The following is a 13,719-nucleotide window of genomic DNA, read 5'->3' as shown; positions in this document are numbered from 1 at the left end:
GTGCTTCAATGTTCAATTGCGTGAAAAATAATGAAAGTGCCTACAGGAGGGAGGCATTCATTTGATTTGGTATTTATTAAAATAACATAACAAATGAACAGCTTTTTTTGTGTGTGTGAAGATGCTCTCCACACAGACTTTTCCATCACTGGCACTTCCTATTGTTTTCTTCCTCCAATTCCAATTATTTTGAACATTTTTTTTTGTCACAATCATTGTTTTCACTAGAGCATTGATGGGCAAGTTAAATGATGGAAGGGGCCACAATTTTTCATCCGTGCAACCGAAGGGCCATATAGGACCACACACTTCCTAACCACATGTATGACAAAAAAATATTTTAAATATGGACAAAATATGTGCTCTGAATATATTGATTTTTGATAATACATTTTTCAATATGTCCGCTGATAGTGTAGTGGTACACACGCCTGAGTTGTGTGCGGGCAGCGTGGGATCGATTCCCGCTCAGTGACAGTGTCTATGTGTGCCCTGCGACTGGCTGGCGACCAGTTCGGGGTGTAGTCTGCCTTCGCCCATTGACGGCTGGGATAGGCTCCAGCAACTCCCCGCGACCCTATATAGGATAAGCGGTTTGGAAGATGACATGACATGACATGACATTTTTCAATGAATGTGTAACAGACAGCGGGTCCGAAGCAAACAAAATGCCAGCTGCCCACCCGTGCACTAGGGAATGATTACACTGGTCAAGAGCAAATTTTAATCAGAGATGGCTTTATGTGTCATGTCTCCCTAAATATTTTTTGACACTGATTTCAAAAGTCTTGAATTTTTTTCCTAGCACATCAGGTTTTTAAAATATTTTCAGTTTTTTCCTTATTAAGTTTAACGTATAAAAGCTTGCGCAATATGGATTTTATCATAAATTGTCATTTTTAGTTGTGACGTTTCAAAAAAAAAATCCACCTGTGGCTGAAACTACTCGTTAATTAAAAATATTACTAAATATATTATTATATTACATGTTGTTCTTATTCTACTATATTTATGAAAACCTGATGTGCTTGGGAGATTCGTAATGAACGCAAAAATTGATCCTGCAAGGTTTACTTTTAACTCTGATTTAAAAATGTAGTAACATTTTGTTGACCACTGTTCTTGACCATGACTGTCTTTTTTTATTGTGCAGGCCTTCCCGTGCATCTCCACTGGAATCTACGGTCAGTGTGCGTTTTATAATTCCCTGCTAGATATCTGAAGACAACAACTAGAGCAGGGGTGCCCACACTTTTTCAGCCTGAGAGCTACTTATGACATGACCGAGTCAAAATGATCTACCACCTACTAAAAATGCAAAACACATTATTTATAAATATATTGAGAATTATTTTTATATGTACCGTATATGCTGGTGTACCTTGCATGACTGCATCAACCTACATAGCACAATACAAAATAAAAAATGTTTTGTAATTACCTTACTCTGATCACTTGCACTGAACGGACTCAGCCAGGGACGCATAGTCCGGACAGAAAGCTGCTGATAGCCAGCAACAATCCGCCCATTGGCTGCATTCAGCGCGTTTAAAACAAGTCAACTTTTTTGCACACTATGCTAATGCTATCAATATTGCTGTCTTGGTAAAGTTCAAGAACTGTAAAAAAAAAAAAAAAAAAAGCCGCCGAGTGAACATGAGGCTGTGTGGCTGTGTGTGACGTAGGATGCCCGATGCTGATTGGTTGCCGCGCGGCAAAATGGCGAACAAACTTGACTTGTTTTATACGCAGCGAATGGGCGGATTTCCGGTGCTTCGCTCCGCGTCCCACCGCTCCAAACGCGTCATTCGCGCCGCCCCGCACGCAACCACGTCACCAGAAACGCTCCCAACGCAGTTGGTGTGAACGTAGCATGAACGTAGCAATACAGTAGTGAGGACGAATGATAGGCTGGCGATCTACCCACGATGCCTTTGCGATCGACCGGTGGATCGCAATCGACGTAATGGGCACCCCTGAACTAGAGTAACTGTTTTCTATGTCGCGCTTCTTCCCTGAGTCACCCAGCGGCTCTGTTCACATCATCTCGTCCCATCCAGAGGCGATTCCCAGATTAAGGCCTTGTATTGGGAGCAGCAGATTAAGGAAGATTAGTTCGCTGATGGTGTCAGATTGACTGTAATCCTCCATCACTCTCGCAGAGAGGGTGTTAAGAACAGCGCTGAGAAAGTCCCAGGGGGTAGTTTGGCGCTTAGCCTGTGTTCGATTGCTAGAAAGCACACCAAGTAATTAACATGAGAAATGTGTTGGCAATAACTGTTATATTCCTTGAAAATAACTCAAAGATCAGATATTTCACTCACAGATAACGAGATTAGGTGCACCTGCAAATACTGGTGATTCTGTTCAAATAGAGGGACTGGAAGAAAAAATATGGCTTTACAAAGATCCAGTAATAAGGAGAGGCATTGATTTTACAATACAGTGGACACTCTAGATCACGGGTGTCAAACTCGGGCCCGTGGGCCAAATCCGGCCCACCACATCATTTTTATGTGGCCTGCAAAGGTAAATCTTGTGCAACAACTTCCATGAGTTTTCTCAGATATTTTTTAGCATTTTTTTGTTCCCAAACCCCTTTTTACAGTAAGTTGAACAATGATTATTGATTTACTCCTGATTTTAAAATGAGTTATCCACCAATTGGTGTGTATAATGGCAACATTTATGTAAACATTTATGTGGTTTCACTACAATGTGGCCAGCCCACAACAAAAATGAGTTTGACACCCCTGCTCTTGATAGATAGATAGATAGATAGATAGATAGATAGATAGATAGATAGATAGATAGATAGATAGATAGATAGATAGATAGATAGATAGATAGATAGATAGATAGATAGATAGATAGATAGATAGATAGATAGATAGATAGATAGATAGACTAATAATTGTCTTGTGCATTGCAGGACAGCACAAGCAATCATGCGATTTATTCCAAGCTTTATAGCGGGCCCACTTTGGCATATTACTTGACATCTGTCTCTGTGTAATTGACATGCATTTCATGTATGTTTGCACAGTTTTCTCCCTCTGCTTTCCTATTTGGGTTCATTATGATGTTCTGTGTGTTTGGGCAGCAACAATCAACTTGATACATTTGCACATTCTCACTTGCCAACATTCAAATTGACGAAGCACACCGTGTAACAACAAGCCGATCTCGGTGGAATAGGTGACGTAACGCTGAGGCGAGAGTGTCACACCTGTGCAAAACAGAAGCCGGTCGCAATCAGGCTGTGCTGGTGACAAGCTCACCCCGGATACACGCGCACGCACACACATCTGTCACCGCGCCTTCTCTAAGCAAACTACGGTCATATCCTTTGATGTTGCAGGGTATCCACCTGAGCAGGCTGTGCATGAGGCCTTGGCAACCATAAGGGAGTATCTGGAAGAACACCACGACAAGGTGTGTGTATTTGCACGTACAAGTGTGCGGGCATGATTGGCAATTTTCCCCACCATTTCCTCCAGGTATTATTCCTATCATGGCTGTTGTTTTTGCATCGTGTTGAGACAGAGGAGAAGGTGTATCGGTAAAACTGACACGCCCTCGTGCTCGGGGCCGCGTCGGCCTTTTAATTGGCTCCTTGCGGGACTGAGACGTGTCCGACACTGACACGCGCATGCTTGCTTGCCGGAGAAGAGAAAAGACCAAATGATGCGCGACTGATGCAGTCGCTCGTTAAACGGGACCTCCCTTCTTCCGCCCCGACTCCTCCCACCCCTCTTTACACCTCCCAGAGAGGCTGTTGACGAGGTTATTGTTAGCTCAAACGTCCCCAGGGTCTCCCTCTGTGACTAAAGCTGCGTGCGCTGCGTGGGTCAGCGCTAAACTGCACACTGCACCCGTTTCACGGCAGCACACGGAAACATAGCAAAACACACATAGTATTCTTTAGTATTCCTTAAAGCAGAAGTCTAGAATAATATAGAAGAATATGTTCTTTGCAAGCCTACTAGTTGAAACAAGGCATTGTGATAAATATTGAGTTTGTGGAATAAGAGTTAATCCACTCGTTTTTAGCCGTCTCTGGGGGCGGCCATTTTGTCATTTCTGTCGACTGAAAATGAAACCACAACTACTCAGGGCTTCATTTAACGACCAATCACAGCCCACCTGTTTTTTGAAGCTGATTTATGATTGGTCGTTATTTGAGCCCTGAGCAACTGCGATGTCATATTTAGTCGACAGAAGTGACAAAATGGCCGCCCCCCTGAGGTGGCCAAAAGGGGGTGGATTTTGCTGCTTAACTCATATTCCACAAACGCAATATTAATCAGAATGCCGTGTTTCAACTAGTGGGCCTGCATAAAACATATTCGTGAAAAAATTATGCTTGGGTTGATTTCCGCTTTGATACCTATTCTCACTCTGTTTGATCTTCAAATAAGATACAAAGCATGCTTTCTTCATTTGTTCCTCCCAATTAGTTTACTGTAAAAATTGCGCATAAAAGACAGTTAAACACTATATATTCAAACGCTAAAATGCTCAACCAAACTATACAATTTCATCTACAGAAAGTCCACTAGCTTAATGCTAACACATAACGTGACACGTCATAAATGGGCTAATGAAAATTAGCCTAAAATTAACGGTAAGTATGAACAGAGCATACAGCAAATTCAGACTTGCCTGTATACTGTAAAATTCCATAAATAACAATTGTTATTGTCCACGAGGTAGTGCGGGCGTGAACGACACTGTAGTGGCAATAAAATGTTTAAATACTGTACAGCCATTGCTTTAAGTAACATGTTTATCAGCATTTGCAATTTAAGTGTAAAATAATTGACACCGTTGAACACCACAAGAGTACAGTTCACGACAAAGAAATGCATATCGCTGCCTTCATCAAATCATGGCCCAAGTCATTCATTGTTTTTACTTTTTGAGAAAACACAAAAGAAAAAACAAGTATTGATTATGAATCTCTTTTCATGGGTAGAATTTAATGAACTTTTTCTACAAAGGGCGCAGCCCATTTTAGCAGAGGTTGCCCGCATCATCAGGAGAGGTTTAAAAGTGTGTTTTCAAAATATGACTCAGAGGCTGACCATATGCAAATAAAACAAACATCTCTGTCCTGCCTGCTCAATCTGTTTTCCAATCATTATTGAGACAAGGCAAATATTTTGCATTGCAAAAATCTCACCGCACACCACCAAACAAAAATGTCACAAAGTATTCAGTGTACTGAAATAATGATAACATCGTCTCAATTTGCTCACAACATTTCTTACTTAGTGTTGAAAATATTGGACTTGTTTAGTTGAGCACAAAGCTTTTCTGTTTTATGAATGGCAACAGGTGAGTACAAATTGGTTAATTTCCCACTCCAGACCTCACGATTTCTCACAGCACAGTGGTTGGCAATCACTGAAATAAAAGTTAATCATAATAATGGATAAAGATCTGAATTTGGATTAGTCCGCTGAGTGAGTTATGGTCAATAATTCAGCCTCCGGAAAAAAATAGTCATCTCCATCTACATATTCGTCACAACTTATTGTTTTTAATTTCACATATTTCATGGTTATCGTCCTTTTATATTTTCATGAGGGTAAAGGATGTAAATATAAATATTAAAAAAATACACTGATTAAAACAAAGAAAGAGCGGCGCAATGATGAGAGGGAGTTTATTTCCATATTTCATGCTTGAATTTTGTAGGTGCACACATTTCATTAGAGGCTGTTTTGCTATTCTAAGAGTTTGAACTTTAGCCCACGAGGTGACGCTCTTCAAGTTCTGGTACAAACTGGTCATTGCACTGCTAGCCACGAGTATTAAAAAAAAAAAAAAAAAAAACATGTGTTGTGTGCTCCAAGGCTGCTGCACTGACTTGAACTCCCACACCGGGCAGAAAGCAACACTCAGCAGCCTAACTATAAATCACACTCCCTCGCCCACAACCCAAGAAACAATCCTAAAGTATGTTCAGATATTATGGTGGTGATAATGCACGGTCAGGAGCTGAGAAATAGCTAAAGGGGATAATAGCGCTGTAAGCATTTTTGTGCTGTAGTAATTTTCATGGAAAGACAGCGCCAAAGCACAGCATTGATAGATGACATAAACAAGAAGTACAGTAAATCCATACAAGCTCATGTAAAGATAACACTATCTTAAGAACAGCTCAAGAGCATGATGATTTCTCGTCGCTGCACTCATTTGACCAATGTCGTCATATGATTTAAAATCATTTGTGTGTGTGTGTTTGTGTGTGTGTCTGTGTCAGCTGGACAGAGTCATCTTCTGTGTGTTTTTGCCAAAAGACCAGGAGTTGTATCTGCAGAATCTCCCCCTCTACTTTCCCGTTGGTATGTGTACACAAACGCACGCACACATACTCTGATGATACTCCATGATACTCTAGTACTGCATTAGTCGTAAAGTAGTTAGCGAAAGACCATACTTTTATAAAATTAGTCGTGTTCTTAAATGCACAACAAAAGGGAAAAAATGACAACTAAGTTCAAGTCCTGATGTTCCCCCAAAATCTGTTTTCAGCAAATTGCAATGCTTTTTTTAACAAAAATATTTTGTTAAAGAATATGTTTTTTTTTTTTCAATATTATAGTTTTAGTCATTTCGTATGTTTTCATTAACTATAATAATGTTGGTGGTCTACAGTTTTCTGTACCTTACTTTTTTATCAAATCTTTTTTAAAGTCTTGAGGATGCACATGTATACACACGTGCACACTAGTGTGCATATTTCATTAAATGTGAATTTGTTTTTGTTTGTTTTTTTTAAACAAGTAATCCTGTGCTGCACGTTTTTTTTTTTGCCAACTTCTAATTTCTTGAGACAATTAAATAAATAAATAAATAAATAAATACATAAATAAATGAATAAAATGCATGAATTGAAAAAGATAAAAAGGGCAATATATGACTAATTACAGCGAATTTTTTTCATCAAATTCTACAAAACGAATATAGTGTTACGTAGGTAAATACAACCAAGGGTGACTTTGCCGTGGCAGATTGTTGACTGCAGCACTGCACAACACAGCTCCAAAGACACACAAACATTTCCTTGTTAAGGTGTCAATTCTGTCACACACGTACGCGTGCGCGCATGCACGCACACACAGGCACACACAAACACAACGGTGTGATGAATATCAGTCTTTCTCCCTCATGTGCTAATTGCATGTCCAGAACATTCCACCATTAAAAAACATTATTATGAAAACAATCCTTATGCACACTCATTTGCAAGTAATTTTGCCCCAAACTAGAGTGCAAGCACAAAATTAGACCAATAGTACAAGACAAACATTCAAGCATCACACTGATTGTTCTTTTCACTGATGACTAAAAGACAGGCAAGACCTGTTAATTAAAATACACATCAGCCAGTTGAATTAGCATAATGTGAAGGGTTTGATTGTCACTGTCAGTAAGATTTCACTTTGTACGCGTTTCCTTTTTTTATTATGTAGCCCGCTGAGTCTTAACAGCACATTCGATTCAGGTATTAAATTCATGTATCAGCATGTGTAGCTCAGACGCAATCTGTTTGGACTTGGCCATTAACCTCAGATGAGCATGTCATATTTCTGCAGCGCAAATTGTTTTTGGGGTGTCTACTAATCACAGCTACACTGGTTTATTATAACAATTACTTGACTGCGTTATAATAGTTTTGGGAGTTTTCGTAATGGGTTTGTTTTTATTTGGAGATCACTCGACAAAGCAGTGTCTAGGGATTTTTTTTTCAGGGCACACTACGCAAGTTAATAAAAGAGGGAAACTATTTTCTGTGCGGTTTTAGTTGTGTCAAGTTATCCAAATGAGTGTTGCATGTATTTGTCAGTTAAGGTGACAGTATATTTCAGAGTTTGTACTTAAGTAAAGGAGTGAAATCACCACTTCTGCTTTTACCAGAGGATTTTGTTCAAGTACAGATTTGTGTACGTTCGCAACCTCTTTTTAATAATAACAATAATAGTAATAATAATAAAGGGCAAGTTGTAAAACACTCCAATCATGTTCAGGGATTAAAACAGAGTATCAGCGGGAGCAGAACAGGACAAACGCCAAGAAGTCTTCACAAATTCTGCAGAAAAAAACACGACAGCCAGTCCGGTTAAAGACCAATTCATTGAAGCACGACTGGCACAGAAATCAAAGCAGGCGTGTTCAATTTTACATTAAAGACAAAACTTTTTTTTCTTCCCCGTGGCCACATAGTCAATGCAGCCAACAGAGAGCTGCCTCTGGGGTTAGATCGCTCACTGCATCATTAATATGCATGCAGTGTGGGAGACACATCATCATACCGTGTGTTCCATATGCAGTGGATATAAAAAGTCTGCACACCCTTGTTCAAACGTCAGGTTTTTGTGAGGTAGAAAAATAGACCAAGATAACACTGTTTTATGACTGGGGATGTGGCTGTGTTCACATTTATCCCTTCACGGGAGTCATCGCACACCTGTGCACTGAAAGTGCTTCTGGTTAACCCCAAATCTAGTTCAGCTGTTCTAGTTGCCTTTTCCTGACGTTTGTAGCAGAAGCCTGAACCGTTTGTGCTAACACCGACTGGTATTTTGAACTGTTCATAATTCCCTCCATGCAGAGGAAGTCAACCCAAACTTTTTTTTTTTTTTTCAAGAATATGTTCAATGCAGGCCCACTAGTTGAAACAAGGCATTCTGATAAATATTGCGTTTGTGGAATAAGAGTTAATCCACCTGTTTTTAGCCATCTCAGTCACTTCACAATGACATCACAACTGCTCAGGGCTCAGGTAACGACCAATCACAGCTCACCTGTTTTCTGAAGCTGAGCCGTGATTGGTCATTGCCTGAGCCCTGAGCAGTTGTGATGTCATTTTCTTTTTTCAAATGGCCGCCCCCTGAGATGGCTATAAAGGGGTGGATTTAGCTGCTTAACTCATATTCCACCAAAGCAATACTAACCAGAATGCCCTGTTTCAACTAGTGGGCCTTCATGGAACATATTCTTGAAAAAAATATGTTTGGGTTGATTTCGTTTAGCTGTTAGTGTGGCCAAAATGTTCAACCTTGGTTCTTTGGATGACAACACGTTTTCGACGTGTGTAGGAGATTTTGTTTTGTTTTTTCAACTGGACCTGGGTATTTGAACAAGGTGGATGAAATTATGAACAGTTCAAAGAAAATGTTCAGCCTTCTGATTATAATTGACTGGGTGTGTAGACTTTTTATAATCCATTGTACAGTAGGATTAACACTTCAACAACTGAACTAATAAACCAATAATAATGTTGTATGACAAAAGTCAAGTCAAAAAAGCTGAGACCTTTGTGTCTGTCCCCGGTTGAAGCACAGCAGAATCAGCTTTTCCTGACATAAAAAATAAATTCATCAAATCCCTTCTGCTGGAAACCAACATGTGGTCAAGAGCTTTATGATTCGTGTATCTGTTTGCAGACAAACACAGCAGTTAACAGTGAAAGCAGGACGGATTTTCTCTCACATTGTACTGCGCCGTTGCCTGGCAACAAGTGGAGACTCCAGGAAACCACTGTCTGCTTCATTAGCTCCATATAAACAAAAGATTTTAAATGGTCTGTTTTTATTTTATTTTTTAAATAGAATAAAGCAGAGAGTTAGCATGTTTATTATTAATGAAGCAGAGCAGATTTAGCTAAATAGAGGCTAAGCTAATGGCCAAACTCCCTAATGAGGAGGAGATAAATGCTTCAAGTTTAAAGCTCCGTCTGACAGGAATAATTTACGGTACCTGCCAATATCTGACCCATAACCGTATTTCAAATGGCCTTATCATCTTATCAAATCGGAATCAACACTAACATGCCAATGTCACTAGTTGCCAATGTTACATATTCACTATCACGCAAATGCAATTTTTATGATACACTTGTATATAAACACAAACAAATAAATAAATATGCACAGAAAATCAAAGTTAGTGAAAGAATGCTGTGTTTTTGCACTGTTTACTAATGTGATGGTTGCATATCACGTATGCAATGTACTATTACAAATAATCTCAATCCTGATATCCAATGCTCAATTTCCCTTGTTTTACAAATCTTAATCTCTGATTTGCAGAACCCACAGAGACCCCCTTGATGAGTGAACTGTGAGTGCAGCTATCCCCCCCCCCCCTCCCCCTCTTCCTCATTGTAGGCAGATGAAGACCTCCAGCAGCGGGAAGATGATTCATAAGGAGTGGATTACTTTTTTTTGTTTTGTTTGTTACGCCATCTGCAAGTTGCCATTTTTTTTCTGCTTTTCCTTCTCATATTTGATCTTTGGAATAGAGAAGTCACCATTATGGTCTTTGTCATCATCAGCATCAGCATGCACTCATCTGTACTTTAGTGGATCAATCGTAGGATTGCAGTGTGTGTGCGCACACACACGCAAGCTTATTAAAGCCAATCACACCAACTCCTTGTGTATGAATTGATTATTTATGAATTGATGTCACTGGACCTCCAATGAAAATAGATTCTTTCTTTTGTAGTGTGGGAGGGGAGGGGAAAAATGTTTTAGATTTAATTTCAACGTTTTACAATGAATATATTGATGCTGAGAATGAGAAACGAATTGTTTTAATATCAAACCATGTTTCCACAAAATGTTGGCCAACTGCTGTTGTTGCTATAGTGCACATTCTGGTCATCTTTTGGCAGTAGACAGTCTGTAGACAGTTTTATTTCTTATTATTTTCTTTCCCTGCTTTGAGAGGAAGTCAGGTCAAAAATGTCTTTACAACATGTTGTATGTGTGATGCCCACTGAGTGGGATGACACTGGTGTATGTTTTATTTATTTTGTCTAGACTTTTGGGAATAAATGGACTGTTGCATGAGCTCAACAAGATTGGTAAGATTTTCTACCTTCTCTGTTAACTGTAACATACACTGAAAATTACTCAGCATGTGAATGTCACATGATCACCCAGAAAACAGGTGAGCCGTGATTGGGCGTTACCTGAGCTCTGAAGCACTGATGTCATTTTCAGCTGACAGCAAGTGACAGTGCAAGGCAAAATGGCCGCCCCGAACATATTATTGTATGAAGAGTTTTTTTTAACTTGACTTCGTCTTTAAAGTTTGTAACTAACGTCAGTTCTGGTCATTAGCATAAATTAATAATTCATTGTTATGTTTTTTATCTTTCAAATTCCAGTCTGTTTGCACAATGCAGTGGTTGTAAACAAAACAGCAATAAAAAAAGATCTTTTTGTTTTATATACATTCTTTTCTTTTATTGCTAATAGCAAAGTCTTTCTACAAGCAGCAGCGGCATCCACTTACATTAATTTGTAATTGTTTTCGAAGACGGCGGCACGGTGGTCGACTGGTTAGCACGTCCGCCTCACAGTTCAGAGGTCGTGGGTTCGATCCCGGCTCCGGCCTCCCTGTGTGGAGTTTGCATGTTCCCCCCGTGCCTGCGTGGGTTTTCTCCGGGTACTCCGGTTTCCTCCCACATTCCAAAAACATGCATGGTAAGTTGATTGGACTCTCTAAATTGCCCCTAGGTGTGATTGTGAGTGCGGATGTTTGTCTTTGTGTGCTGGCAACCAATTCAGGGTGTCCCCCGCCTACTGCCCGAAGACAGCTGGGATAGGCTCCAGCACGCCCCGCGACCCTTGTGAGGAATAAGCGGTATCGATAATGGATGGATGGGTGTTTTCAGTGGTCAGCAGAGGGTATCTCCACTTCTTAAAATCAAATTTGAGTCATTCATTTGCTCCATTGGAGTGCAGTAAGCCATTAAACACCTCTTTTGGAAACTTGGAACATTTTTGATTCAAAGCAATAAATAGAAAAGATTAAAGTAATAAATGCACTTTTCGTGGGTTTTGGTTGAGCCCAAGGGTACGGTTTAATGTAAACAGTATATTATTGATGCGTTTTAAAAGCTGAAGTTGAAATTACAAAATCAGACAAAAATCCTCACCCTTGGGAAGTTGCATTACATTTGCATTAACGCAACCAAAATAGTTCAAAAGCAGGAAGTGAAGCAGACGCAAATATCCAGCATAGAGCCCAGAGGGTTAATATAGAAAATAAAGGGGCTACTTTTCAAATAGTACGCACACTTTTCCCCTGGTACTGAATTATTGTGTTATTCTCATTTTGTTTTATATGAGTGATGTTGAAATATTTTCAACAAATTATTGTCGATGTTATTAGAAAGGTTTTTTTTTTTTTTGGTAGTCGTATCAGTATCGGAAGTATTATTATATAACAGCTACTATGATTATTTTATTATTTGTTTTTACCTTATTGATCTTTCTTGTTGCCGTGTCACTGCCACATGCGCACTGCTCAGGTGCAATCATGTTGCACCTCCCCGCAGTATTTCTGTAGAAGCGTCTCATTGTTTGCTGCGGGATGTGACACACGTGATGAGTGTTCAGCGGGCAGCCGCTTCACCACTATCATCCGCCAACAAGCGTATTTATTGATCTGAACAATGCCATCCGGTGGCTCAGGCCCACAGAGGTGTTCTATCTCAGGGTGAAGCCCTCGCATAGGAATAAAAAATAAATAAATAAATAAATCATACAAGCGGGCATTGTGTAAGAAAAGCCCTTTTTCTGTAAAAGCCTCATTTGTCTCAAAGGGATTTTGAGCTCTTTGATTGTTCTCCCTGTCTGAACCTGTGCTTCCTCCTCCTCCTCCTCTTCCTCATTTCCCTTTTTTTCCTGCATTACAGCAGAGTGGAAAAATAAACAGATGGAGGAGAGAGGGAGGACGCAGTTCAAACTGAGAGGCAGGAAAAAAGGAAGGGATCAGAGGAGGCAAAGCCGGCGGAAAGATGAAGGGAGAAGCGGGATGGCGAGCCTGATGAACTCATCTAAGGGGACTCTGTTTTTTCTTTTTTTTCTTTTTTTTTTTTTTTTTTTAAATAAGCAGCAGACTGTGAAGCTAATCTCCAACCAGTCAATCTGAATAATGAGCACTAGAGAGGGAGGGGGAGAGAGAGAGAGACAGGATGGGAGGATAAAAAGAAAAAGAGACTCATTATCCCGCCACCAATTTTCATCACTGTCCTGTCTGTAATCTCTGTCTCTCCGGCTTTCTTTTCCTTGACACACGAAGAGCAATTATGCCAACTGTTTGGCTAACTGGAAGGCTCGACGGCTCTGTCGTATTCCACAAGCTTCTGTGGGGGGTGAAAAATGGCTGAGAGCCACCTTGCTGTTTAATGGGGAATTATTACCAACATCAAAAGGTGTGTGTATTTTTAACAGCCTTAGTTGGTTAGTTAGTAAGTTAGTTAGTTTGAGTCTATCGGGAAAGACATTTATTATGTGCACTGTACACATACATTTTGGAAATATAGTGCCTGCCCACATATTCATGATTTGCACCTATTTCTGAAATCTTAGATTTTTGAAGAAAAAAAAACACAAATAGTGCTTTGGCACAATCTTCTGGCAACTTGGTGCCCAAAAACTATGCTGATGACAAGAATTGAGATTTGATTAAAGTAGTGCTTTGCTGCCATTATCTTGCATTTTCTGCCAAGGAACTGTGTTGAAGTGAGTTGCGCTTCATATATTTTACATTGCAAAAATGGCATAAAAAGTATATTGGCCATTCCATCAAATGGGTGCGATTTGTTTCTTGTAGTAACTCCCTCCAAATTAGAATTATTCTATTTCTTGTTGAAGTCTAATTTTCGAAAGTGAACATGAATTTTTAATT

At 39.7% G+C, this 13,719-nt stretch overlaps 1 protein-coding gene across 2 annotated transcripts in view; it reads left to right on the top strand.

The window, feature by feature from the left end:
* Nucleotides 1–11,127, top strand: part of macrod1 (mono-ADP ribosylhydrolase 1) — a 161,092-nt gene extending 149,965 nt beyond the window's left edge. For both annotated transcript variants that reach the window (XM_086018165.1, XM_086018155.1), the window contains 4 exons: nt 1,154–1,184; nt 3,362–3,435; nt 6,272–6,353; nt 10,104–11,127. In XM_086018165.1, the coding sequence (XP_085874291.1) occupies nt 1,154–1,184; nt 3,362–3,435; nt 6,272–6,353; nt 10,104–10,138 (222 nt within the window). In that variant the 3' untranslated portion in view covers nt 10,139–11,127. The remainder of the gene's footprint in view (nt 1–1,153; nt 1,185–3,361; nt 3,436–6,271; nt 6,354–10,103) is intronic.
* Nucleotides 11,128–13,719: the final 2,592 nt, after the last annotated feature.

This window comes from Filicampus tigris, chromosome 2 (assembly GCF_054856515.1).
Source record: "Filicampus tigris isolate MCC_2025a chromosome 2, RoL_Ftig_1.0, whole genome shotgun sequence".
NCBI classification, from domain to species: domain Eukaryota; kingdom Metazoa; phylum Chordata; class Actinopteri; order Syngnathiformes; family Syngnathidae; genus Filicampus; species Filicampus tigris.
This window is presented reverse-complemented; position numbering and strand designations above follow the sequence as displayed.